Source organism: Lithobates pipiens, unplaced genomic scaffold (assembly GCF_037356315.1).
Source record: "Lithobates pipiens isolate NorthernLeopardFrog02 unplaced genomic scaffold, aLitPip1_a1.2 Scaffold_18, whole genome shotgun sequence".
Lineage (NCBI taxonomy): Eukaryota > Metazoa > Chordata > Amphibia > Anura > Ranidae > Lithobates > Lithobates pipiens.
The window spans coordinates 139,584,799-139,612,110 of record NW_027507758.1 but is presented as its reverse complement, the minus strand read 5'-3'; the positions used below and the strand labels follow the sequence as shown (position 1 = coordinate 139,612,110).

The following is a 27,312-nucleotide window of genomic DNA, read 5'->3' as shown; positions in this document are numbered from 1 at the left end:
TACCTACTAAGTGTACACTCACCGGCCATTCTATTATGGAACACCTGTTTAACTGCTTGGTAACACAAATTTCTAATCAGCCAATCACATGGCTGCAACTCTAGGCATCTAGATGTGGTGAAGGCAACTTGCTGAAGTTCAAACATAGCATCAGAATTAGGAGAAAGGGGATTTAGGCGACTTTGAGCGTGGCATGGGTGTTGGTGCCAGACGGGCTGGTATGGGTAATACAGTATGTATGTATGTGTAATATTATATATATATATATATATATATATATATATATATATATATATATATATATATATATACACATACACATACACACACACACATACATACATACATACACACTTTTTTTTTATTGGTATCCTTACTTTTATTATTCTACTGTGCAAATTGCCCTATGTAGACACATTCAGAACACTGTTTATTATCACTGAAAGTCCTCTCAGTTGTTAAGGTGGTGTAAACAAGGGGCATGTAAAAAATAAATAAAAAAACTGAGCCAAGCTACTGTATCTAAGGAACACCCAGCCACACAAGTCACAAGCTGCTCCCAAAGCACACACCTCATATACACATATCTAAGATCACTTGGGTATTTGAAAGGGCAAAGTTCTCTGCCTCAAGCAACACACATTTCAAAATAAAAACACCTTTCTGAAAATAAGTGGAAATGTAATAAATTTAAACTATGTTTATGCTTTAGTTAAAGAAACATTTAAAGCAAAAAGGTGCCCAGTAACAATGAGAATTACATTTCAAAGCAGTCTTTCTTTTAGAATGTAAACAACGTTGGGTAATGCAACTCCTAAAAATGATTTTCCTGCTGGAAACAACCACATATGTACAACCTCTGGGAACAAAATGTTTTTTAGGATTTTTACCCAACTTGGTTTGCCATTTTTGTTCCAAAAACGTATCTATTTGGCACCCTACGAATATAAAACCAGGACAAGATCTGTCAGAATGGCACCACTTCCTCCAACTCAACTTGTCCAAAACCAAGCTCATAATTTATTCTGCTCCCCTGCCCCAGAGCAACCACCCCCTCCCCCCCCCCCCATGTTAAGGGCATGTGGCCTGGTATGGTCTGGGAAGGGGGGGGGGGGGTTTGCTTTCCTGACCTGCGGGGCTGCGTGCTTATACAAGGGTCTGGTATAATTTTTTTTTTGGGGGGGAACCGCCAGCTTTTATTTTTCATTTTGGAGAGGGTTCCCCTTCATCCTCAGCACACAAGTCGGATCATGATGATCCGACTGCTGGTGCAACTTCTATTCAAATCAATGGGCTCTCATGGGGAATCATTGATTTAATAGAGGCAGAGAAACGCTGCTAAAAGCTAGCGCGGCTAAACGTGCATTAATAAAAATGAAAAAAGCTACTAAAAGCACGTTATGTCTTATTTTCTTTGTGACAATTGAATGCACTTTGTTAATTTTATGCATTTATGGTTGTATATATATTTTTAGACTCCAGTTAGCACTTTCACTTTCACAGGGATAATTCACTAATTAATCATCTTCATTGATTAACCACTCACTTGATAGAATATTAGCACTACACATTTTTTATTGATTGGCATCCAATCAGCACTTGCAGCCAATGGCTGCGAGAGCTGACCAGTGTGTTCTATTGTCTTCTGACATGGGGAAAAGACAATAGCTCAGCAGGAAGATCACTCTTCTAACATCGCATAGTTAGTACAGCAAGCCCCTTCGTTTTTTTTGTTCAGCCCGCTGTGTACAAGGCTTAAAGGGTAACTCTACTTTCATGGGGGAAAAAAATAGTAAACAAAAAATAATAAAGCATATGCAATTGCGACACAAAAGTCATATTGTGATTGAATGTTATTAACCACTTCGCGCCCGCGCTATAGCTAAAAGATGGCTACAGCACGGACACTATCTGGACATCCTCCTATTTACTTCCCCTCTGTGTGCCGCTGCGGCCGCGCATCAGGGAAGTTCTGTGCTGGCCGTGTCCCCCGGACACAGCCAGTTACAGATCGCTGTAAACGGCCAATCACAGCGGCCATTTACAGCGCGATCGGTGTGTCCAATGGGAGATGATCTCATATGTAAACATATGACATCATCTTTCATCGCCGGCTCACCCTTCTCACACAGACAGTGTGTGAGACGGGAGAGATAAACCGCTGCAGAGATGCAGCGGTTAGTGACAAAAAAAACAAAAACGAAAATAAAGTGTCCACCACTGCCATCTTTCCCCACTGCCACCTGTCAGTGCCATCTGCCCCCACTGCCACCTCTCAGTGCCATCTGCCCCCACTGCCACCTGTCAGTGCCATCTGCCCCCAGTGCCACGTATAAGTGCCATCTGTCATCAGTACCACATAGTGCCATCTGTCATCAGTGCCATATCAGTGCCATTTGTCATCAGTGCCACATAGTGCCATCTGTCATCAGTGCCATATCAGTGTCACCTGTCATCAGTGCCACATATTAGTGCCATCTGTCATCAGTGCCACATATCACTGCCACGTGCCCTCTGTTATCAGTGTCACGTGTCATCAATGCCAGGTATCAGTGCCATCTGTCATCAGTGCCATGTATTAGTGCCACGTGTCATCAGTGCCACGTATAAGTGCCATCTGCCATCAGTGCCACATATTAGTGCCATCTTTCATCAGTGTCACGTGTCATCAGTGCCACGTATTAGTGGCATCTGTCATCAGTGCCACGTATCAGTGCCATCTGTCATTGTCCTGGTGTTCCAGGGCCTTCAAAAGTGTAATAGGTAGTCAACAAGTTATGCTCCTAGAACACTTGATGGTGCCCCCTGCATGTTGGGTATTTGTACTTTCCTGGCTTGTTCAGGTCGCAAGAAATGAGATTGGCCACCAGTACATCAGATGTGATCAATTTTGTATGATTCGCACCACAGCTTGTAGACTCTCTAACTTTCACAAAAACCAAATAATATACACCGATTTGGGTTATTTTTACCAAAGATATGTAGCAGTATAAATTGTGGCCAAAATGTATGATGAAAAATTAATAATTTGCAAAAATTTTATCACAGAAACAAAGAAAAATGCATTTTATTCAAAATTTTCTGTCTTTTTTCATTTATAGCGCAAAAAATAAAAAACCCTGCGGTGATCAAATACCACCAAAAGAAATCTCTATTTGTGGGGAAAAAAGGACAAAAAATGTATTTGGGTACAGTGTTGCATGACTGAGTAATTGTCATTCAAAGTGTGAGAGCACTGAAAGCTGAAAATTGGTCTGGGCAGGATGGGGGTTTAAGTGCCCAGTTGTCAAATGGTTAAACAATTCCTTTCCTTTTCAATCTGCAGCTCTGTAATTTTCTGTAAAGTGCAATGCAATATAGCTATCTAAAGGAGTTTTGTACACAGCAGATGTTCAGAACGCCCCCAGAAACATAATTTCCTGATTGTGCAATTGGCTCACTGATTTTCCCAGAAGTCTACACTAACATACAAGTTAGATTTTTCTTATTCTGCTACTCCTCCTGAGTACTACAATACCACATGTGTGGGACTTTTTCACAGCCTAGCCACTTAGAGAGGCCCAACATGCAGGGAGCGCCGTCACGTGTTCTAGGAGCATAAATTACACATCTAACTTGTTGACTACCTATTACACTTTTGAAGGCCCTGGAGCACCAGGACAATGACACGTGACACCGACGCAGCACTGATGACAGATGGTACTGATGTAGCACTGATGACAGATGCCACTAATACGTGGCACTGATGACACGTGACACTGATGACACTAATATGTGGCACTGATGACAGAATATAATTTTTGGCAAGATGCTCCCAATTGAAAATAACATCTAAAAGGGATACAGACCCTGCAACTTTCCCCAGAGCCCCGATTCTGCACTAGCTGGTTGATAAATTATTAAACCACTCCCATTTAGACCCACTCAGCACAGAGGCCCAAACAGTGATTTCTTGAGAGTAACAAAATCTTGTTAAAATCCCTGCATTGTACATAGATCACCCAGAGGGGAATGTTTTTTTCTCCTCAACAAAAGTGGAGTTATGCTTTAAGGCATACAGTGGTGTGAAAAAGTGTTTGCCCCCTTCCTCATTTCCTGTTCCTTTGCATGTTTGTCACACTTAAGTGTTTCGGAACATCAAACCAATTTAAACAATAGTCAAGGACAACACAGGTAAACACAAAATGCAATTTGTAAATGAAGGTGTTTATTATTAAAGGTGAAAAAAAATCCAAACCATCACGGCCCTGTGTGAAAAAGTGATTGCCCCCCTTGTTAAAACATACTATAACTGTGGTTGTCCACACCTGAGTTCAATTTCTCTAGCCACACCCAGGCCTGATTATTGCCACACCTGTTCACAATCAAGGCATCACTTAAATAGGAGCTGCTTGACACAGTAAGGTCCACCAGAAGATCCTTAAAAGCTACACATCATGCCAAGACCCAAAGAAATTCAGGAACAATTGAGAAAGAAAGTAATTGAGATCTATCAGTCTGGAAAGGGTTATAAAGCCATTTCCAAAGCTTTGGGAATCCAGCGAACCACAGTGAGATCCATTATCCACAAATGGCGAAGACATGGAACAGTGGTGAACCTTCCCAGGAGTGGCCGGCCGCCCAAAATTACCCCAAGAGCGCAGCGACGACTCATCCAAGAGGTCACAAAAGACCCCACAACAACGTCCAAGGAACTGCAGGCCTCACTTGCCTCAGTTAAGGTCAGCGTTCATGCCTCCACCATCAGGAAAAGACTGGGCAAAAATGGCCTGCATGACAGAGTTCCAAGGAGAAAACCACTGCTGAGCAAAAAGAACATCAAAGCTCGTCTCAATTTCTCCACAACACATCTTGATGATCCCCAAGACTTTTGGGACAACATTCTGTGGACCGATGAGACAAAAGTGGAACTCTTTGGAAGGTGTGTGTCCAAGTATATCTGGCGTAGAAGGAACACTGCATTTCATAAAAAGAACATTATACCAACAGTAAAATATGGTGGTGGTAGTGTGATGGTCTGGGGCTGTTTTGCTGCTTCAGGACCTGGAAGACTTGCCGTGATAAAAGGAACTATGAATTCTGCTGTCTACCAAGAGATCCTGAAGGAGAATGTCCGACCATCTGTTCGTGTACTCAAGCTGAAACAAACTTGGGTTCTGCAGCAGGACAATGATCCTAAACACACCAGCAAGTCCACCACCGGATGGCTGAAGAAAAACAAAATGAAGACTTTGGAGTGGCCTAGCCAAAGTCCTGACCTGAATCCTATTGAGATGTTGTGGTATGACCTTAAAAAGGCCGTTCATGCTCGAAAACCCTCTAATGTAACTGAATTAGGACAATTCTGCAAAGATGAGTGGGCCAAAATTCCTCCAGGACTCTGTAAAAGCCTCATTGCACGTTATCGCAAACGCTTGGTTGCAGTTGTTGCTGCTAAGGGTGGCCCAACCAGTTATTAGGTTTAGGGGGCAATCACTTTTTCACACAGGGCCATGATGGTTTGGATTTTTTTTCACCTTTAATAATAAACACCTTCATTTACAAATTGCATTTTGTGTTTACTTGTGTTGTCCTTGACTATTGTTTAAATTGGTTTGATGTTCCGAAACACTTAACTGTGACAAACATGCAAAGGAACAGGAAATGAGGAAGGGGCAAACACTTTTTCACACCACTGTATGAGCTTCTTTTTGGGTGACACATGCACACAGGGCAGCTCATGAAGCGAATGGGCTGCCCTATGTATGACATACAAAATTGTATGCAAATCACTCAACCAAAATCACCAGCGGAAAGCGTGAATTCAGCCTTATGGCTAGTCAGTCATCTTCAGCCTTCCCTGAAGATTATTAGATTATTTATTTAACATATTTTGGCAGATTTAAAGTGATAGTAAAGTCTGCTTTTGCACTAGTACCTACAGGAAAGCCTATAAGTCTTTCCTGTAGCTACAGTGAAAATCTCCTACAGTTTAGGAGATATCCCATTTGTAGCAGCTGGGAACATCATCAGCGCACATGCACTGCACTCCAAATGGAAGGCACATTCAAGTATGCAATCTACTACGGCGAGGTGGAGCAGGGTTGGTGGTTGCTATGCAAAGCCTGCTGGTGTAAAGGTAACCCGGAGCGGTTCGTAGCCGAAAGGGAAGCCTTCTGATGAGGATGGAGAACCACTGGTCGAAGCCAGGGGAGGGGACCCTGGCCTTTTGGCCTGGATTGTGGCAGCTTTAGCTCCGGTCAGTTTTTCGGGACTGGAACGCTTGTGCCCCTTTGATGGGTGGGGGGGAGCGGCCAGTACGTCCCGAATGTAATTAGGTGGGAGTGATGGGAGTGAGGGTGGACCTGATGGTAAAGGGTCTCACTAAGCTCCTGGATCTCCATACCTTCCTGACTAGGGTGGGGGCTGTTGTGGTCGGGGATGGGGGGCCAGGGATGCTTTTGTTGGAAAGCCCATGGTGATGTGCCCCTGGAGTGGCAGTCCAGGGGTGCCTTCTTTCACTGTGCGTCCTGCACTTTGATTTAGGCACCTAGGTCACGTCACCATTAACAGGCTTTTTCACACCTGCCTCTAGGGCCCGGCCTTTTGGCTAGGACCAGAGGAATTTTTGATTCCTGGCCGGAGGGCCGGCCATTGTATTGCACAATGGTCACTTTTCACTCTCCTCTTCACTATCCCTTCCTCACTTTTTATTTATTTTATTTGTGTGTGTTTTGTCACAGTCTGTCACTGCACGTTTGATGAGTAGGGTGTCGGTCCTCGGACCAATCCTGAAAGTCTCTGGGAGAGCGGACATAGGCCTTCTGGCTTGGTCCAATCTCCATGAGGGGGGCCTACCTTCGGGGAAGCCCCCATAGTACCAAGTACCTAGGAGGTTCTGTTTCGGCAGTCCTCCCGGGGAAAGGAGGTCTTCCGGTTTCGTCCGGGGACCACTGTGTTGAGTCTGGTACCTCAGTCCCTGTCTGGAGCCTAACGCCCCGGGGGATCAGGGTATGGTCCTTCTTTTGGAGGACATCAGACACCCGTCTGCACTTTTTAGTGTGTCACTCTTTATGTGTGTGCACTTTTTTTATGCACCGGGTGGAAGTTTTTTGGGTGTGTTTGCACGCCATGGGCTTTTTCAATAGAAAAAATCTATTCAGAGCACTGGCCATTGTGTTTACACAATGGCCACTTATTTTTACTCTCCCTCTCCACTATCCCTTCCCCACTTTATTTATTTTATTTGTGTGTTGTGTGTCACGTTTTATGTTTGTCACTGCACGTTTGGCTAGTAGGGTGTCGGTCCTCGGGCCAACCCTGAATGTCTTGTGGGAGGGTGGACATAGGCCTTCTGGCTTGGTTCGCCCTCTCTTTGGGGGGTCTCCCTTCGGGGGAGCCCCTACCCTAGTACCTGGGTGGGTCTGTTTCGGCAGACCTTCCGGAGAAAGGCGGTCGTCTGGCTTCGGCTAGATGGGCCATGTATTTGGTACCTCAGTCCCCGTCTGGAGCCCAACTCCCCGGGGGATCAGGGTAAGGTCCTTCCTTGTGGAGGATAGCAGACACCCGTGGCAAGTTTTTGTGTTTCACTCTTGATGTGTGTTCACTTTTTTGGCACTGGGAGGAAGTTTTTGGGTGTGTTTTGCACGCCATAGGCTTTTTCAATAAAAATAAATAAAATAAAAATCTATTCAGAGTACTTAACAGTTGCCAGGAGGTGGCGCTTGCTTCCATCCCTGCTCTGCGGCGAGGTGGAGCAGGGGTGGCAGTTGCTATGCAGAACCTGCTGGCATGAAGGTAACCTGGAGTGGTTCTTAGCCGAAAGGGAAGCCTTCTGATGGGGACGGAGAACCACTGGTCGGCGCCGAAGGGAGGGGACCCTGGCCTTCTGGCCTGCATTGGGGCAGCTCTAGCTCCAGTCAGTTTTTTCGGGAGGGAACGCTGGTTCCCCTTTCTCCTACCGGGGGAGCGGCCAGTACTTCCCGAATGTAATTAGGAATGGCAAAGGGCTCTCACTAAGCTCCTGGATCTCCATGCCTTTCTGCCTGGGGTGGGGGCTGCTGTGGTCTGGGCTGGGGGTCAGGGATGCTTTTGAAAAGCCTGTGGTGAATGTGCCCCTAAAGTAGCAGTTCAGGGTGCCTTACTTTCACTGTGATTTATCACTTTGATGTTTGGCACCAAGGTCACTTCACCACAACACATGTTTTTCACACCTGCCTCTTGGGCCGGGCCTTTTGGCTAGGACCAGAGAAATTTTTAAATCCTGGCCGGATGGCCTGGTCATTGTGTTACACAATGGCCACCTTTTTCACTCTCCTCTCCACTATTCCTTCCCCACTTTATTTCTTTTTCTTGTGTGTTGTGTCACATCTTTGTTTTGTCACTGTGCACGTGTAATGAGTAGGGTGTCGGTCCTCGGGCCAACCCTGAAAGTCTTGGGAGGGGGGTGGAAATAGGCCTTCTGGCTTGGTTCGCCCCCTCTCTCTCTCTGGGGGGGGTCTCCCTTTGGGGGAGCCCCAACCAAGTACTTGGGTGGGTGTGTTTCGGCAGACCTTCCAGAGAAAGGTGGTCGTCTGGTTTTCAGTCCCTGTCTGGAGTCTAACGCCCCGGGGGGATCAGGGTAAAGGTCCTTCCTCGTGGAGGACAGTGGTACACCTGTTGCCCGTTTTTGTGATATACTCTTTATGTGTGTGCACTTTTTTTGGCACCGGGTGGAAGTTTTTGGGTATGTTTTGCACGCCACAGGCTTTTAAAAATAAAATAAAAAATAATCTATTCAGAGCACTGTGTCACGAGCGTGACTCACATGTGTATCATGACTGTCCTGCAACGGGACTTTTTTTTTTTTCTTTTTACTACCATAAATTAAGGATTTGGAGAATATTCACACAATAAAAAGTGTGAATACGCATTTTAATTATCCAATAATTTGTAATGCAAATTCCTTTTTGCTGATTTCATCTGCACATAAATGGATAATTGACTAATGACACCACAAAGCAACTAATTCACTCCTTGATTATTTACTGCCTTGACTACTGCAACTCTCTCCTTAATGGCCTACCCTTATGCAGGCTATCCCCACTTCAGTCTATTGTGAATTCTGCTGCGAGAACTAATACACCTCACTAATCAATCCGTGACTGCTGCCCCCCTCTGCCAATCCCTTCACTGGCTTCCCCTACCCTACTGTATAAAATTCAAAATTCTAACCACAACATACAAAGTGTTCCACAACATCTCCCCCAGCTACATCACCAACCTCATCTGCAGATATTGCCCTAATCGTCCCCTCCGCTCCTCCCAGGTCCTCCTGCTCTCTAGCTCCCTTGTTACCTCCTCCCATGCTCGCCTTCAGGACTTCTCCAGAGCCTCTCCCATCCTCCAGAACTCCCTGCCCTGCTATGTTCGATCAGCCCCTACCCTGTCCACCTTTAGGAGATCCCTGAAAACTCACTTATTCAGGGAAGCTTTCCCCACTTCCACCTAAGAACCATCCCGGAGTCACCCCCATCAAATCATTCCCTGCATCTATTTATAATAATAATAGAAGTGAATATTTTATCAAGTGCCTTTACTGTACTTTCTTGGCAGTAGTCTCCTTCAGAACTACCGACACCTAAATCAGGCAAGTTTTTGCACCAGGTTCAGTAAAATTACTGATATGAGCAACAAATTCAGGTACTTCTAACTACTGACACTTTAAGAACTATTGCTATGGCAGCAACAGATCCTTAAAAATTACTTCCAGCTCGAAAATGAAACCATTTTGTGGGTTATTCAAAATTCATTTAGTTGTGAAGGTGAAAAAAGCTGTGCTAAATCCAGTTGCCTTCTCACATTCTCAGATCATCTTCATCTAATTCCAGAATCCATAAAACCCAAGATCCGAACAACAAACCCACACATTTCTGCTGTTCATTGGCTGTCTGTTCTCATTCTCTACTTCCTATTGGTCACCAAATGCAAAGGGTGACCCTAATAGCCAATATGAATTCACAGAGGTTGGGAGGAAGTGGGTCAGAGAATAGCCAGGACCCTTGGTTTTGGGAATCCCGGGGGAACAGAGGGATAAGAAAGTGTCTGTTATACAGATCAGGGGACCACTAAATGTATACATAGTTTTATCTACCAAAATATTAACAATTCTGTCCAGAGAACATTAACTTAGGAGAAAAGTTTATAGCATGTTAGGGGAGTAGCATGTGGCAAAAATAGTTTAAAGCCAGCCATAGACAGATAAAAGGTAAGAGATGCCCCCTAGACAGATTTATTTGGGACAGTAAGTGTCCATATAAAATATGAAACAATCAAGTCCCAGCGTATCATATTTTATCATTAATTAGTCACTTCCGTCTAGAGGTGAACAAAGCTTTCGATTTTGTAAACTCTCAAGAGCAGGGCCCTCCTAACCCTCTTGTCTTGAATTGTATTGTAGTTCTACTGTCTACCTTGACTTTGTAAAGTATTGTACTTACTGTTGACGTTATATAAATTCTATATGTAGCACCGGTACTCCTGAAGAGTACATGCTATGTTTTGTAAATTTAGTTTTTCTAAGACCATAGTTGGGTCTTGGGGTTAAATTATGTAAATTGTGATTCTGGCATCAGTTTGGCTGGACTGTACTATGTTCTGCCTGGTCATAGGTGCATGTATCATCTCTGACAGGCATTGGAACGCAGTCTGGTTGGATGCATTGGGTACCAATCTCTCTCTCTGAGCCAATCAGTGGGTGCGTTGTCTCACTGTCTATTCCGGGAGAGGTACTTAAAGTGGTTGTAAACTAAATTTTTTAAATTTTACCTACAGGAAAGCCTATAATAAGGCTTACCTGTAGGTAAAAAAAAATCTCCTAAACCTGTACGGTTTAGGACATATTCCCCTCGGTATGCGCCGCTGACTGCAGCGGCGCATGCGCACAAGGGGATTCTCGGCCTGAAAATCCGGCAGTGGCCGACCGGCCGGAATGAAATCTCCCGCGCGCATGCGTGGGAGTGATGATATCGCGGCTCCGGCCACTCACAGCGCCGGAGCCGCGATACCCGGAAGAAACGCAGAGGGAGCATGTCAGCTCCCTCGGCGTGGATCGGGCCAGATGTCGGGGCCTCGTTCGAAGGTAAGTATTTCATAATGAGCTAGTATGCACCGCATACTAGCTCATTATGCCTTTTGCTTTGCAGGTTTAAAAAATAAAAAAATAAAATTTGCGGGTTTACTACCGCTTTAAGATGCTGAGGTCACGTGGTTCTGGGTTCCGGTCAAGAAGTATGTTCTGACTCCATGGTCCTGGTCCTCCTGACCAGCCCCCAGAGGCCCTCATGGCCTGGGGTGCGGGTCCATCCATTTCCGAGTCTCGAGACGCAGTAACTGGAAGAAGGATTTCAAGGTGGTCCAGTGCCGTCTTGGGTTTGGAGAGGCCCAGCAACTCAAAACGCGACCAGAGGAGGACTCTTCAAAAGAGGGCTACGCATGAGGCTGGCTGCTCGGTAAGAGCCTGGAAGCTGAACTGAAAGGACACCAAGTAAATCCGCATTCTTACGGTATCGCCGCACCGGCTGCAAGATACTGGTACTGTAAGAAAGTTCCTAAATTCATCCTTTGGTTACAACTAAGTTCCTGTGAGAGACTTTGTGTTCATCTAAAGTTTTACAACTAAGTCTGTGGCAGAGACTTTGAAGTTTGAATCACTTGTCGGCTGCTAAATCCATAAACCAGGATTTATCCGACAGCTGAAGTATCCAGTTGCGAGTGGCTACTCTCTGGATCATCTAGAGAGAGACATCTTTACATGTCAGCAGTTTCCGAACAAGTACCTGAGCTTTCCTACTCATACCCTCTATTCCCAACTGAGAGACTGTGCTCTGTTCAAAGTTTTATGCAAATAAAAATTCCTCCAAAGGGATTCAAGCAGTTATTGGGCCATCAACCTCGGGAACCCCTAGACAAGAACAATGAGGTGGAGAAGGTAAACGGTAAGCCCAGCAAAACCAGCCGCTCCTTCAGGAATCAGTGCTACATATATAACAATAATATTAGTATGAACGCTACTGTAATTTTTTACTAAATAACCATAAATCTCTACTGCCATCTAGTGGTTACATTTAATATCACAAATATCCTGGAGCAATATCCTTTTGTAAAATTAAAACTATAATTTAACAAAACTGATGGTGATATAAATCATTTATTACAAATGTCAGTTAGACTGAAATGAAATAGTGGTTACTTCTGTGTATGGGGGAACAACTATTTTTCTATCCAGTGACAATGGTGCATTAGCAGTAGTCCATAGTGTAAAGCTCTGACACACACATCTGGAGCCCACACAAGGTTTTCTTACCAGATTCCCAGTGGTTGACCAATCCAGCGTGGGAGCAAGAAACACTAAATATACTGTATGCTTCTCAGAAGGGGAGGAAGAGGGGGAACAAGTTAAATAGCTACAGCCAAAATACATTTTTCCCCATTTTGGATAAAGTGGTGATGGTGGGGGTGTTTAAAAACCTTTTTTTGCCATATGTTTCTTATCAGGGAATATTTTTCAAATGTTAGGGAATTCCCCTCCTAGACAGTTGAAATGGTAACAAATGTCCTCATTGAAATATGTCCCCTCTATTCCTGTTCTGATGGCAATCTAAAAGTTTTGGACATACCCTTACTTACAGTCCTAGTGACTAGAGAGGGTCAATCTCTCGGACAGGGATACAGACAGCATTAAAAACCTGACAGTGGTTCAAACCCCTCCCTACTAAAAATAAAACATTTTGCCTTTAGTTATAGTTAAGTTATTCTCTTAAATTGCCTTGCAATATCCCACATCCTAATATTATTTTAAATTAAAGTGAAGCTGCAACCCACACCTAAATCCTTATTAAAATCCATCAAATTAAAAATAGGTGTATAATATTTATAATGTTTAACCACTTCCCGTCTGCCTACAATGTACTGCGGCGGGAGTAGGCAAAGCGGTGTACACATATGCCGCTGCCTATTCCCTGGTTAAGGGCGCACACATGCGCGCACCCAATAATCCAATGATTCCTGGCTGGGACCTGCTGATTGGCTGTGTACAATCGCAGCCCGGAAATCTGCATCAGTTAGGGTCAGATTTTCCCACCACACTATCGCAGTACCATTATAAGTTTCTGATCACTGCTATTAGTAGTATTAAAAACCAAAAAGAAAAATCTAATATATAGTATAATATATATATATATATATATATATATATATATATATATATATATATATATATATATATATTTTTTTTTTTTTTTTTTTTATTTAGCTCTATTTGTGTGGGAAAAAAAATTGTATAAATTTTGTTTGGGTATAGTATTGCATGACCGAGCAATTACCAGTTAAAGTAGCGCAGTGCTAAATAGCAAAGAATGGCCTGGTCGTGAAGGGAGTAAAATCGAATGGGGCTGAAGTGGTTAAAGAGACATGCATGGCAAAGTGACCCCCCAACCTCACCCCCTGACACTGATGTATTTAACTTACCAGTGTTACCATGAGACCAGAGACCACAAGCTCTAAAATCAGCCAACTCTGCAGGTAAATTTTCTGCTCTGAGCATTTAGCGCTGCTAGAACTATTTTGACAGTTTACAAACTAGAAGACTTCATTTTAAAAAATGTAACTTAAACATTTAGCTTAAACCAGATAAATACATTCCCCTTGTACCCAACATTCTTGATTTTCCCAGAAATCAGACCGATGTCGCGGGCAAAATCACAAAAATCCGCCTCCTGTCACAGACATCGGGACTTTTGGGCACCAGATGATCCTCCCCCTTACCTCCTCTGATTGGTTAATACTAAGGAGGGGGGGGGGGGGGTGGGTCAGATTATGTGAGCAGGAGCACATGGAGAGACAGCTGAAGTCAAGTGAGCATACGGATGAGCCCGCAGATGGTAAGCAGAGCTCGGCTGGCATGGCCAAGACAAGGTAGATCCTTCTCTGAAGCTGCTCTGATAAGGCTGCACTGATGGGCACTGGTGAGACTGCACTGATGGAAAAGGAGGGCTTCGATGGTAAAGGTTTTTTTTTTATCCAGTAATTACTGGACTGTAAGAAATTGGGTTTAAAACTGCACTGCTGCTAGCTGACAAAGATGGTATCTCCTTTTTCCACATAGCACTCTCCTGACTGAGAAATTTGGCAGTGAAGCTTTCAACCCAATTTATTTCTCACAGTCACTGCTTGCTGACACCATCATATGGCAGATCCCATCAGATCTGCCTGACAGTTTTCCAGGCGAACCTGTTGGGAAGGTCCATGCATCCCTGTGGACAGGTGGTTGCAAACAGACTATTTAACCACACCCCCTTTAATCCACGCCCAATATTTAACGTATTTGAAAGCACGCCCATTTCTGTAGCGGCGCAATTTTTTTTAAAACCCACCAGCTATGTCCACAAAATGAATGTCCTGCCCCCTCATTAACATATTGCCCCGCCTACACTAACTTTCTGCAAAAAAGTGTCCCAAATTTTTTCCCCGGCGACTTCTGGGTGCGGCTCTTCTGCAATAAAGAGTCTGCCTGTTTGCAATTTTTTATCTTTCAACTTTAGTTACACTTCATATCTGGGCTAATATTCAATACAATACTTTGTTTTGTTGTGTGACTTATAATCCGATTTGATCGTTTTAAATCGCATGACAAGTCGCAACCCAATGCAACTCATGTCGCAGTGCTTATAAAAAAAGGTTCCTGCACTACCTTTTACGAATTTCATTGCGACTTCCATAGATGTATGTTAAATGAAGCCACAAGCAACAATGAAATTGGCAGCAGAAATCGGACTGATGTGCAGCTTTGAAATCAAGCAGAATTAGCACGATTTCAAAGCTGCACCGTTGTGAACCAGGGCTAAGGCTCTGTTTACACTTGTGCAACTTGCCATGCGACTTTGGACACAAAGTCACATGGCAAGTAGCAGCCCATTGTTTTCAATGGCACCCATTGGAATCTATGCGACTTAAAATCACAGCAACTTTGATGTTCCTGCACTAGTTTGATGCGACTTGAGTGAAAGAAAGTGTAAAGTTGCATCAAAGTCGCACTCCAAAGTCACACTGGAAATCATGTGACTTTGGAGTCGCACAAGTGTGAACGGAGCCTTAATAATATCCATTGATGGTCCTGTTAAAACTTGGACTTGAGCACAAAATAATGAATACTGGGAGCATACACACTACAATATTAAACTTGAGTAGGGTTGCACCTATACCATTATTGGTGTCGGTACTGAGCATTTGCACAAGTACTTGTACGCGTGAAAATGCTCCAATAACTAAAACCAATACCTTTGAGGTACAATTCTAGCCCACAGAAAATGAATGGGCTCAAATCACACTGCAAAGAATTGCATGTGACTTGAGCAGGAATGCAGAGTGATTCCTGTCTGAATCACATGTGGTTTACCCCACCGCTTCTGTGTGAACCCAGGCTTGTCATAATGACTTCAGCCCGGGTTCACACACAAATCACACCGCAAAGGCAGTGGTACTTGGTATCAGCGAATACTAGACCGAACGCATCCATACTCGCCAGTTAAAGAAAACGGTATTGGTGCGACCCTAACCTAAAGGCTTAGTCCACCTTTCACAAAAATGTAATTAAAATGCAGCCACATTGAAAGAAAAAACAATGTGTATTTATTACATCCCAGTAAGCAATGGATTACAAGTGTGGTGACATCACTACATTTGTACTCCACTGAGCTCTGCGGGTCCCTCTGCTGCAGTGGCAGATGGGTCTTGTAGTCTTTCCACAAACAGATCTCTGAGAATGGATGATGCGGCTGTGTGGACAGAGCCTCCCACAGGTGCACTACATTCAGAATCCAACAGCTTGCGCTAAGGAGGAGCACTTGTATTTTGGGTAAGTGGGGGTTTGGGGAATGTGACTAGACATGTGCATTCCGTTTCGTTCCGATTCGAAATACGGACGAACTTTCATTATTCGGACATTCGGATGCATCCGAATTACAATGCTAATGAATTCAACCGAAATTTGAATCAAATTCGAAAAAATTCTAGTCAAATCGAATTTGAAAACAATTTGAATCGAATTTGAAAACAAATTTGAATAAAAATCGAAAAAATATAAATTGATTTCTAAAAAAGAATACAGTAAAATAGAATATAAAATAATAACACAATAGAATGAATATATATATATATATATATACACACACCATCTTCCCGAAATTCGAATTTCCTATAGAATGAATTAGAATAGAAAAGATTTGAATACAAAAGAATAGACTAGAAAAACAATTGAACAGAATAGTATAAAATATTATTTTTTTATTTATATTTATTCTATCACTGAGTCCAAGCCTTATTCTTCAAGGGGAAACCCTAACCCCAAACATAACCCTAACCCGAACCCGAACTCCAAGTTGGGGATTGTCCACTTGCCATATCACCTGCCACAAGTTGTGTATTGTCCACTTGCCACGACACCTGCCACGAGTGCCATGACACCTGCCACGAGTGCCACGTGACCGGCCACAAGATCCACGTAACCTGCCATGTGACCAAGTTGTGGATTGTCCACTTGCCACGTCACCTGCCACACGTTGTGCATTGTCCACTTGCCACATCACCTGCCACAAGTTGTGTATTGTCCGCTTTCCACATCACCTGCCACAAGTTGTGTATTGTCCACTTCCCACATCACCTGCCACAAGTTGTGTATTGTCCACTTCCCACGTCACCTGCCCCAAGTTGTGTATTGTCCACTTGCCACAACACCTGCCATGAGTGCCACGTGATCGGCTACGAGTGCCACGTGACCAGCCACGGGTGCCACGTGACCAGCCACGGGTGCCACGTGACCAGCCACGGGTGCCACGTGACCAGCCACGGGTGCCACTTGACCAGCCACGGGTGCCACTTGACCAGCCACGGGTGCCACTTGACCAGCCACGGGTGCCACTTGACCAGCCACGGGTGCCACTTGACCAGCCACGGGTGCCACTTGACCTGCCACAAGTGCCACATGACCTGCCACAAGTGCCACATGACCTGCCACAAGTGCCACGTGACCAAGTTGTGGACTGTCCACTTGCCACATCACCTGCTAAAAGTTATGGGGTTCCTAGCACCAAGTGACCCCGAGATACGTATCTCGGGGGCCACTTACAGCTAGAATGTGGCCCCCGAGATATGTGGCCCCAAATTCAGGTCGCAAAATGTCATTCTCTGATATGGACAATATGTCAAGCACTTTTCTGCAGCAGAGAATGACATTTTGTGACCCGAATTTGGGGCCACGTATCTCTGGGTCACTTGGTGCTAGAAACCCCAAAATTGGTTATTTGGTGAAATCATTATAAACTAAATTCGAATTTCGGAAGATGGTGGTTTTATAATATAAATAACATTAGAATTTCGTATAGAATGGATTCGAATTTGAATATAAAAGATTAGAATGGAAATAGAGAATAGACTAGAAAAACAATAGAACAGAATAGAATATATTATATTTTATTCTATTCTGTTCTATTGTTTTTCTAGTCTATTCTTTTATATTCTATTGAAATCTTTTCTATTCAAATTCGAATTCATTTTATACGAAATTCGAATGTCAAAAAAAAAAATTATATATAATTTTTTTTTTTTTTTTTTAGACATTCGAATTTCGTATAGAATGAATTCGAATTTGAATAGAAAAGATTTTAATAGAATATAAAAGAATAGACTAGAAAAACAATAGAACAGAACAGAACAGAATAAAATATAATATATTTGATTCTATTGTTTTCTAGTAAATTTTCTATTTTATTATAATCTTTTCTATCCAAATTTAAAATTAATTAATTTAAAAATTTGAATTCATTCTATTTGAAATTCGAATTTCAGAAGATGGTTGTATATTCTTTCTATTTTATTCTATGGCTGACACAACACAGGTGCATCTTGGACCTGAAGTCCTCAACATGGTAGTGGTGCAAAAAAGTAATTCTCAAATAAGATAAATTAAGTACATTTTTTATTTAAAGTCATTTTTGAATTGTCAGGCTGTATAATTCTATTCTTATATGTGAAAAATTTGACAGACAGATTTACCAGGAACATAGCTGAATTTGTTTGAAATATTATCCAATTTGGTTGAAATATTTTCAATTCCCGTTGATATAGTTTCTAATGCAGTTGAAATTATTTAAAATCCAGTTCAAATGCGACCGAATTTTCAAATTCGGTCGAAAACTAAACGAAATCCGAAAACGAATTTAATGAATCTAACTAAACAAAATGAATTACTTAAAGAGGGATTTCACTGTGGAAAAAAATATTAAAAGCCAGCAGCTACAAATACTGCAGCTGCTGACTTTTAATAAATGGACACTCACCTGTCCCGGGGTCCAGCGATGCCGGCAGCCGAGGCCGATCGATCGATCGGCTCTCGGCTGCTGCCGCCACCATTCTAGGTGAGGGAATCAGGAAGTGAAGCGCTGCGGCTTCACTTCCCGGTTCCCTACTGCGCATGCGTGAGTCGCGCAGCGTAATAGGAATTGTCTGCGCTGTCTCTGGGACCCGTGTGTGTCCCAGCAGACAGCGCGCTGGGACAGGAAGAGGCATAGACTCCCGTGGGAGTCTATGCCCAGAAGTGGGTGTAAATACCTGTCTTTGACAGGTATCTGCACCCCCCTCCCCCCTGAAAGGTGCCAATTGTGACACTGGAGGGGGGGTTCCGATGAGCGGAAGTTCCACTTTAGGGTGGAACCCTGCTTTAATGAATTAAAACGAAACAAATTTTTGCCTTTTGCACGTCACGGATTTCATTCGCAAGGCAAGTATATATGCTGTATATCATTGTCCATTTTGCCAAGTCACCTGCCGCAAGTACCACGTGACCGGCCACGGGTGCCACGTGACCGGCCACGGGTGTCACGTGACTTGTCACGAGTTTCACGTGAACAGCCACGAGTGTCACGTGTACCACGTGACCTGCCACATGACCAAGTTGTGGATTGGCCACTTGCCACGTCACCTGCCACAAGCTGGGGTTCCTAGCACCAAGTGACCCATAGATATAGGCAATATGTCAAGTACTTTTCTGCAGCAGAGAATGACATTTTGCGACCTGACTTTGGGGCCACATATCTCGGGGTCACTTATAGCTAGAAACCCCAAGTTTGGTATGCAAACACAATAGTACTAGCACTACAACATATCCAGATTCTAGCAGCAAGTGACCCCGAGATACATGGCCCTAAAGTCCGGTCACAAAATATTTTCGAATGTGGTTGAAATAATTTCGAATCATGTTGAAATCATTTCGAATCCGGTAGAAATATTTTCGAATTTGGTTGAAATATTTTCGAATGTGGTCGATTTTTCGAATTCGGTAGAAAACTAAATGAAATCCGAAAATGAATTTAAGGAAGTTAACGAATATAACTAAACAAACTTAATGAATTAACGAATTAAAACGAAACTAAACTAATTTTTTCCTTTTGCACGTCTAAATGTGACCAGGTTGCACCCGAAATATGAATGTAACATGAAACAAGGTCACATGGGTGGGCTGAGGCTTTAAATTATGTTGTTTCTTGGAAACATTAAAGTGGTTGTAAAGGCTCAAGGTTTTTTTTACCTTCATGCACCCTATGCACGAAGATAAAAAACCTTGCAGACCCCTCCCCCCCCCCCAATACGTACCAGTGATGTGTATGAGAGCCTCAGCTCTCCGTGTACTCTTCCTCCTTATTGGCTGAGACAGCAGCTGGAGCCATGGTCTCCCGTTGCTGCGAATCACTGAGGACTAAGCCAATGAGGAGAGAGACAGGGTGGGGCCAAGTCACGGCTCACTTTGTGAATGGATATGCAGAGCATCCACCTGGGGATGAGCCTGCTTGGGTGCCCCCATTACAAGCTGCATTCTCTGGGGGCACTCAGCAGAAGGTAGAGGTCAGGAGTGCTGGCGAGGGAACCAAGAAGAGGAGAATCAGGGCTGCTCTGTGCAAAACCAACTGCAAAGAGCAGGTAAGTAAAAAAAAAAAATGCCTTTTTATATCACTTTAAGAAGTTTATTCTAAAAAAAACAAATAGCTGTATGAATACATCAGCAGTCGCACACCCATCACAAGTAATCCCTGTAATATGTGTTTAATATGTTTATTTCCTATGATTATCGACTCCATATAGAGGTCCTAAATGCCGTATTTTCCTGATTAGGGTGTTTGAGGAAAATATCACATTATAGCCAATAGACGGAGCTAATCATCATAGAAAATAAACATATTACACTCATTATGAGGATTATTTGTGATGCTGTGCAAATGTGGAGGTATTCACACAGAATTTTCTTTTTAGAGTGAAGGGAAATTTTTCCAATGTGATATACTTACTACAAAAAAATAAAAAAAAATAAAGCTTTTGACTACAGATATAGGATACAGATGTCAGCTGTGGTCTTAAAGGGGTTGTAATTCTATGCAATTCTATGTTGTCATTCTATGCATTAAGGTGAAAAACCATTGTTAGTGCTGTAGCCCCCCCAAGCCCCCGTTTTACTTACCTGGACACTGTCATCCTCTATCCGGGAACGAGCACACCATCTGTAGCTGGTGCCTCGTGTCCCGATTGGATAGACTGATAGCAGCACAGCCATTGGCTCCCACTGCTGTCAATCAAATCCAATGACATGGCACCGGGGGGGCAGGGCCAAGTCCTGCATTCTGTGTAAATGGACACAGATGCGGGACTCGGGAGCGCACCCACACGGGTGTCCACCTAGGAGAGCGGTTCTCCAATGTGGACACACAATGCGGGGAGGAGCCACCAGCGCCATCGTGGGACCCCAAAAGAGGATGTTCGGAGCCACTCTGTGCAAAACGAACTGCACAGTGGAGGTATGACATGTTTGTTATTTAAAAAAAAAAAAAACAAAAAAAAAAAACACAAGCCCTTTCAACCTTGTTCACATGAGCTGCATCTAACTTAATTTTACAACACAACTAAAATGTGGGATAATGCGCAACGCAACACTTTCATATAGGACGTGTTCTCATTTACCTGCTGCACTGGGGAAAGATCCAATGTGATGTACTGCACGCAGGTCCTATTCAAATCCATTTTCTTCATTCACATTTGTATATTGTATATTTGTACAGTAAAGTTGTACTGACTTTGGTGTGCAACTATGATGCAATTTTGGATAGGTGCAACTTGAATACGACTTTGGCTTTGACCAGTGATAATGGACAACCGTTGCACAACTCTTGCACTGTATAACATTCAGGTATGACTTTCTTGCAACTTTTGAGGGTTAGCATTCATATCTATGGCACTCAAGTTGCATGAAAGTCAGACCAAAGTAGTGCATGAACAACTTTAAGTTTCACATATGAATGGTTATCATTGGAAAACATGGGGAAAAACTTGGCATGCGACTTTGATGTTCAAAGTTGCACGACATGTCGCACAAGTGTGACTGGAGCATAAATAGGAATTTTAACCACTTGCTGCCCACCATATAGCAATATGACTTGGGCAAAGTGGTTGTGATATCCTGACCAAACGTCATATGACGTCGCCAGGATATCAAGCCGCTGCGTGCTCCCGGGGGAGCACACCGCGGCGATCGTTGTTGCGGTGTCAGTCTGACACACCACAACGCCGATATAGGTAAAGAGTCTGATAGAGACTCTGTACCACGTGATCGGCCGTGTCCAATCATGACTGATCATGATGTAAACAAGAAGAGCCGTTGATCGGCTTTTCCTCACACGTATCTGTCAAATGCGAGTAGAAGAGAGACGATTGGCTGCACTTCTGGCGCGGGGGGGGGGTCTGTGCTGATTGATTATCAGAGCAGCACCCCTGAGGATGTCCACACTGGACCACCAGGGATGCCCACCACTAGACACCACCAGATATGGCACCTATGGCTACCAGGGATGCCAATCAGTGCCCACAATGGGCATCACTGATTTGCAGGCATTATTGATGGCAAAGATTGGCATCCATCAGTGTACATCTGTGCCACCTATCAGTGCCCATCCGTGCCACCTATCAGTGCACATCATCATTGCCCATCAGTGCCACCTTATCAGTGCCCGTCAGTGCAGCCCCATCAGTGAAGGAGAAAACTTACTTATTTACAAAGTTTTCTAATAGAAACAAGATGATTAAAATTTAGTTAGGGTACAGGGTAGCATGACCGCGCAATTGTCATTTAAAGTGCGACAGCGCAGAAAGCTGAAAATTGGTCTGGGCAGGAAGGTGTATAAGTGCTCTGTATTGAAGTGGTTAAAATGCTGCTTTTGAAACCAAATGACCACACATTGCTGCATGTATCATAACGTGGACACCCTTAATTTAAAGCAATAAATGCTACAATCTAGGTGCAACCCTCAGAAATTGGAATCATCACACAGATGAGACATGACATGTCTGTGATCACACCTAAGCTAACAGTAAACAATGAGGGTGTTACCAGAATAAATATACAGTATATTCATGTTTTAGGTCATAGAGTAAAGATGAAAGAAGTTCTTATTCCTTTTCCAAGGCATGGCAAAGCATTTTCATTTACTTTTATAGGAAGCAGTTTAAGATGGAACTCCAGGCAGATTAAAAATGAATCACCCATTAAAACTGACCTCTGTGAAAACTGCACTGCAAGGGTTAACTGCTTGTTTATGCTTAAGGGGTGGGGGGTCTTTAGTTTTATTTACCTGACCCTGCAGGCTCCTCCTTGCAGACTCTTCTCCCCCACACACACCAGCATTCTAAATAATACACACTATACAATTTTCTTTAGTTTTTTTTTCCCTTTAGATTTACCAAAACCATATATGAGGTCAAACATGAACACTTTCAATTTGTATGCAATCAGGTAGGCCCTTCTAACATATAGTTGAAGGTAAATCTAAAGGAAATTGAACAAATGCAGCATCCACCTAGGTAAGCATGAAACTGAAAAAAAAAAAATACTATACTTCTCTGTTAACTACTTAAGGACCGAGCCTCTTTCTGAGATTTGTTGTTTACAAGTTAAAAACTTTTTTGGTTGGAAAATTACGTAGAACCCCCAAACATTATAAAAAAATTTTTTCGAACACCCTAGAGAATAAAATGGCGGTTGTTGCAATACTTTCTGTCACACCGTATTTGCGCAGCGGTCTTACAAGCTCACTTTTTTGGGAAAAAATACACTTTTTTAATTTAAAAAAATCAGACAACAGTAAAGCTGTTATATATTGTCAAAAATAATGTTACGCCGAGTAAATTGATACCCAGCATGTCATGTTTCAAAATTGCGCCCACTCGTGGAATGGCGACAAACTTTTACCCTTAAAAATCTCCATAGACGATGTTTAAATAAATTCTACAGGTTGCATTTTTAAGTTACAGAGGAGGTCTAGTGCTAGAATTATTTCTCTCACTCTACCAATCGCGGTGATACCTCACACGTGTGGTTTAAACACCGTTTTCATATGCGGGCGCTACTCGCGTATGCTTTTGCTTCTGCACGCAAGCTGCGAGATGTAAACATCACTTGTAATAGAAAAAAAAAGCATGACAGGACCTCTTAAATATGAGATCTAGGGTTAAAAAGACTTCAGATCCCATATGTACACTTAAATGCAATAAAAAAAAAAAAAAAAAAAAAAATTGTCATTTAAAAAAAACAAACAAAAAAAAAAAACGGGCCCTTTAAGAGCTATGGCGGAATAGATGTTTTGACGTAGTTTCCGCACTGCATTGTTATGGAGACGGGTGGGGGCATCTTCCCCTCACTCATCTCCATGCCCAGCAAGGGTGAAGCTCCGATCGCCTCCGCCGACGGCGGACACTGGAGCGCGGCGGGAGTCCCTCTCCTGCCGCCGATAAAAGTGATCTCGCTGCGAATCCACCACAGAGACCGGAAACCAGACCACCAGCTGAAGAAGAGGATACTGGGGTTATGGCAGCTAGCTGCTGCCATAACGATATCCCCCTTCAAGTAAGGACGTACATCGTCGTGCGGCGGTCCGGAAGTGGTTTAAAAGTCAACACAGCAAGAAATGATCAGCCCCTGATATTTACTGGCAGTTGTAAAAAGAGCACTGATTTTTACAAACTGCAAGTAAATTTACTGGCGATTGGCAACCCTGACCACGCTGTCACCAATAGCTCCCAGTCGCTATTTACCATCAGGGACAGGCTCCTCATCATGTGATCACTGCAGCAGCCAATCACACGGACACGCTCGTGGCTCCTCAGTTAAAGGGCTGGCTGCAAGGGGTTAAAGCAGGACCGCAAGAGGCTGGTAAAATCCTCACACTGCCAGGATGTAGAAAATACAATTCATGTTCTATTAAAGACTACAGAGCTGTAATTCTACATTGTATTCTATCTGAGCCCCCTCCACTTCACAATAAAGGAGCCTCCGTTGTCCATGTCTTGAAGGGGTTAATGGGTGACGTCACCACCAGCATGGTCCATTCATACAGAACAGAACACCAGCTGCCCTCCTTCACTGACCCCTCCCCTTAACCCTGAGCCCACCACCCACTGGGGTATGACCCCTCCCCACCACCCACAGTCCTCAGCCCACCACCCACCTCCGACTCCGCGGACAGCAGCCACGCATCAGTTCCTCCAGGGCGAACATAAGTGTTGTGTGAAGAGTGTCCTACTCGGCTGCCGTACCAGCTAGTCCGTGGGCGAAAGCCCGCCTCCTATTGGCCAGGAGAAAGTTGGCGCCAAGTTTTCTGTCTCCTAATATCATATTTGGCTGTGCTCAGATTCTTAGGGAACTCTAGTCCGCCATGTTGCGTGTGGGCAAGAGATAAAGCCAGATACGAAGGAAATATTTAGAAACAGCTCGGTATTAAGTGTAGACGTGGTATACTATGTAGTAAAAATATGACTTTTAATTTTATCCCAAACGTTGGAAGCTACGGAGTGTAGCGTACAGCGGGTTCCAGGAGTAAAGATGGAGGGGAGCGCCTCCTGAGCGTCATCACTTCCTGGAGCGGCTGGGCGCGGGATTCGGTGGACAGCTGGAGCTATACACTGATCGGTATGTTCTGTGAGAAAGCCATCGAGCTGATCCGGGAGCTGCAGAGGGCTTCAGAGGGACAACTACCGGCCTTCAATGTGAGTGTGCCTTACCCGGGCTAATGATGGGCACCCCCCAGTACTACAACAAGACAACCAATTACTGTGCCTGCAGGAAGGTTCCTTCATCACAGACACGGGAACTGTAGTCACAGCATACATTGTGGTTGTATAACCTCAGCATTGAGAGGCTTATTTATACGCATGTTGCCCATCTGAAGAGTGATCTGCGTTGTATTGCTCTTCAGAGGGTATTTGGCAGATGGTGAGGAGGTTCATATTGCCTCCTCATCACCTGTTTCAAAGCAGAACTTCATGTAAAAAGGAATTCCCATTGATCCTCCTCTGCCAGTATTGCAACCCCCCCCTTCTTTTTTTTTTTTTTCTTTTCTGGGAACAGGTACCTATTTCTGACAGGTCCCCCACTGCCTCGCACCCTCCTGGGACATGTCACGCCTCTAAGGAGACTACGGGGGAGCTAGCACCGCCAGTTTTTCGTCAGAATTTGTATCAGAAGTGACGTTCCGTTGCCCCCATCTTGCTACACCCTGCAGTTGCCCACAGTAAGGATAGAGTGGGAAGGTGCAAGCGGACATATTACACCCACCATAGTTTTGCATTTTACACTTATTTTTTTAACAGTAAACTGAGGTTATATTGTGAAATATAGTACTTGGAACCCCGGAATGTTTGGAAGTTGAATTTTAAAAGCAGCGGCAAGCCTGCTGATCTCACAAGTTTGCTAATCTGACAGTTTGCTGCTTTTAAAATTCAACTTCTAAACATTCAGACGGTGTTCTAAGTACTGCATTTCACTATATAACCTCAGATAACTGTTAAAAATAAGTGTAAAATGCAAAACTACGGTGGGTGTAACAAGCTGTCCGCTTGCTCCCTTCTCATTGTATCCTTACTGTGTGACAAGTGCAGGGTGTAGCAAGACGGCGGAGATGGAACGTAACTTTTGTTACACCACCTGACGGGTCGCATAATCTGACAAAACACTGGCAGGTGGTGTTGAATGGGAGCCCTTGTCCCAGCGATCTCCCAGGGGAAGAGAGAGGAGCGCCAGCCGGCTCATCAGAGTAGCAAACGTTGCTGTAACTAGGGATGCACCGAAATATCTTCCGAAAATGGCAATTTGCCGAAAGAGAAATGTTGCCGATAATGGCACCTAGAAAAAGGGGCTGGGCCACCCGCCGGCTGCCGCATGTGTTTCACCCCCCGACACGCACCTCAGTCTGCCCTCCCTCCTCCTCCTCTTGTCACTCCTGTCATTTACAGCTTCCCCAGTGCCTGGTAATGCATGTCACGCTGTGTGTCAGAGCTAGATCTGAATCGGCGTGCAGCCAGTTTCATCCCGGTGTCTTGTCATATAACGTCCTCCATCCGATAGTGTCCGCTGCATACTGCGCCTGAGCAGTACACAGCAACACAGATTCCGAAAATTGCCGTGGATGAACGGCGCCTACACCGTGAGTCCAGGTTCTATCCCCGCTATCCAAGTGGACATAGAGTAGGAATAAAAAAGCCGAGCGCAGCGAGGCCGAGCCTGAAGTGTGGCGAGCAAAGCTCGCCCGCGAGGGGCCCTCTAATATTCACAACCCTATGTCTGCTTGGATGGTGGGGCTACCACCTCCACTCACGGCGCAGGTGCCATTCAGCTTCGGAGATTTTCCGAAGCTTCGTCTGCTCCGTACTGCGCATGCGCAGTATGGGGCGGACACTATTTGATGGCCGGACACTATACGGCAGAACGCCCCTCAGTGTCTCCCCTCCCTCCTCCTCGTCACTCCTGTCCTACACAGTCTCCTCGGTACCTGGTAATGCATGTCCCCCTGTGTGTCAGAGCTGGATCTGAATTGCCATGCAGCCGATGTCCCGCCTGATAGACGGCACTCTGATCCAAGGCTAGGAATCATTGTGCCTTTTATCATAGGAGGCAGGACATCGGCTGCACGGCGATTCAGATCTAGCTCTGACACACAGCGTGACATCTTTTACCAGGTGCTGAGGAGGTTGTGTAGGACAGGAGTGAGAAGGGAGGGGGGACACTGAGGGGCGTGCCAGGATGAAACTGGCTGCACGGCAATTCAGATCCAGCTCTGACCCACGGCGTGACATGTATTACCAGGCACTGGCAGGCTGCACAACATGGGCACTGGCGAGGCTGCATGGCATGGGCACTGGTGGGCTGCTACATCTGATGGGCACGGGGCATTAGTGAGGCTGCATGGCATAGGCACTGGTGAGGCTGCA

At 44.3% G+C, this 27,312-nt stretch overlaps 2 protein-coding genes across 3 annotated transcripts in view; one reads left to right on the top strand and one right to left on the bottom strand.

Moving 5' to 3' along the window:
* The window catches only part of ABHD12 (abhydrolase domain containing 12, lysophospholipase), a 223,156-nt gene extending 198,468 nt beyond the window's left edge, over nucleotides 1-24,688 (bottom strand). Inside the window, exon 1 of the mRNA XM_077486185.1 lies at nucleotides 24,555-24,688. Coding sequence (XP_077342311.1) covers nucleotides 24,555-24,604 — 50 coding nt within the window. The 5' untranslated portion in view covers nucleotides 24,605-24,688. The remainder of the gene's footprint in view (nucleotides 1-24,554) is intronic.
* Nucleotides 24,689-24,744: 56 nt separating this feature from the next.
* GINS1 (GINS complex subunit 1) overlaps nucleotides 24,745-27,312 on the top strand; it is a 56,217-nt gene continuing 53,649 nt past the window's right edge. The window contains exon 1 of one of the 2 annotated variants that reach the window (XM_077486187.1): nucleotides 24,745-25,015. Coding sequence is in view for 1 of the 2 variants with exons in the window: in XM_077486186.1 (XP_077342312.1) it covers nucleotides 25,018-25,092 (75 nt within the window). In the remaining variant the exon portion in view is untranslated. Of the gene's footprint in view, nucleotides 25,093-27,312 lie in introns of both variants that reach the window. The other variant, XM_077486186.1, reaches the window with a different exon arrangement.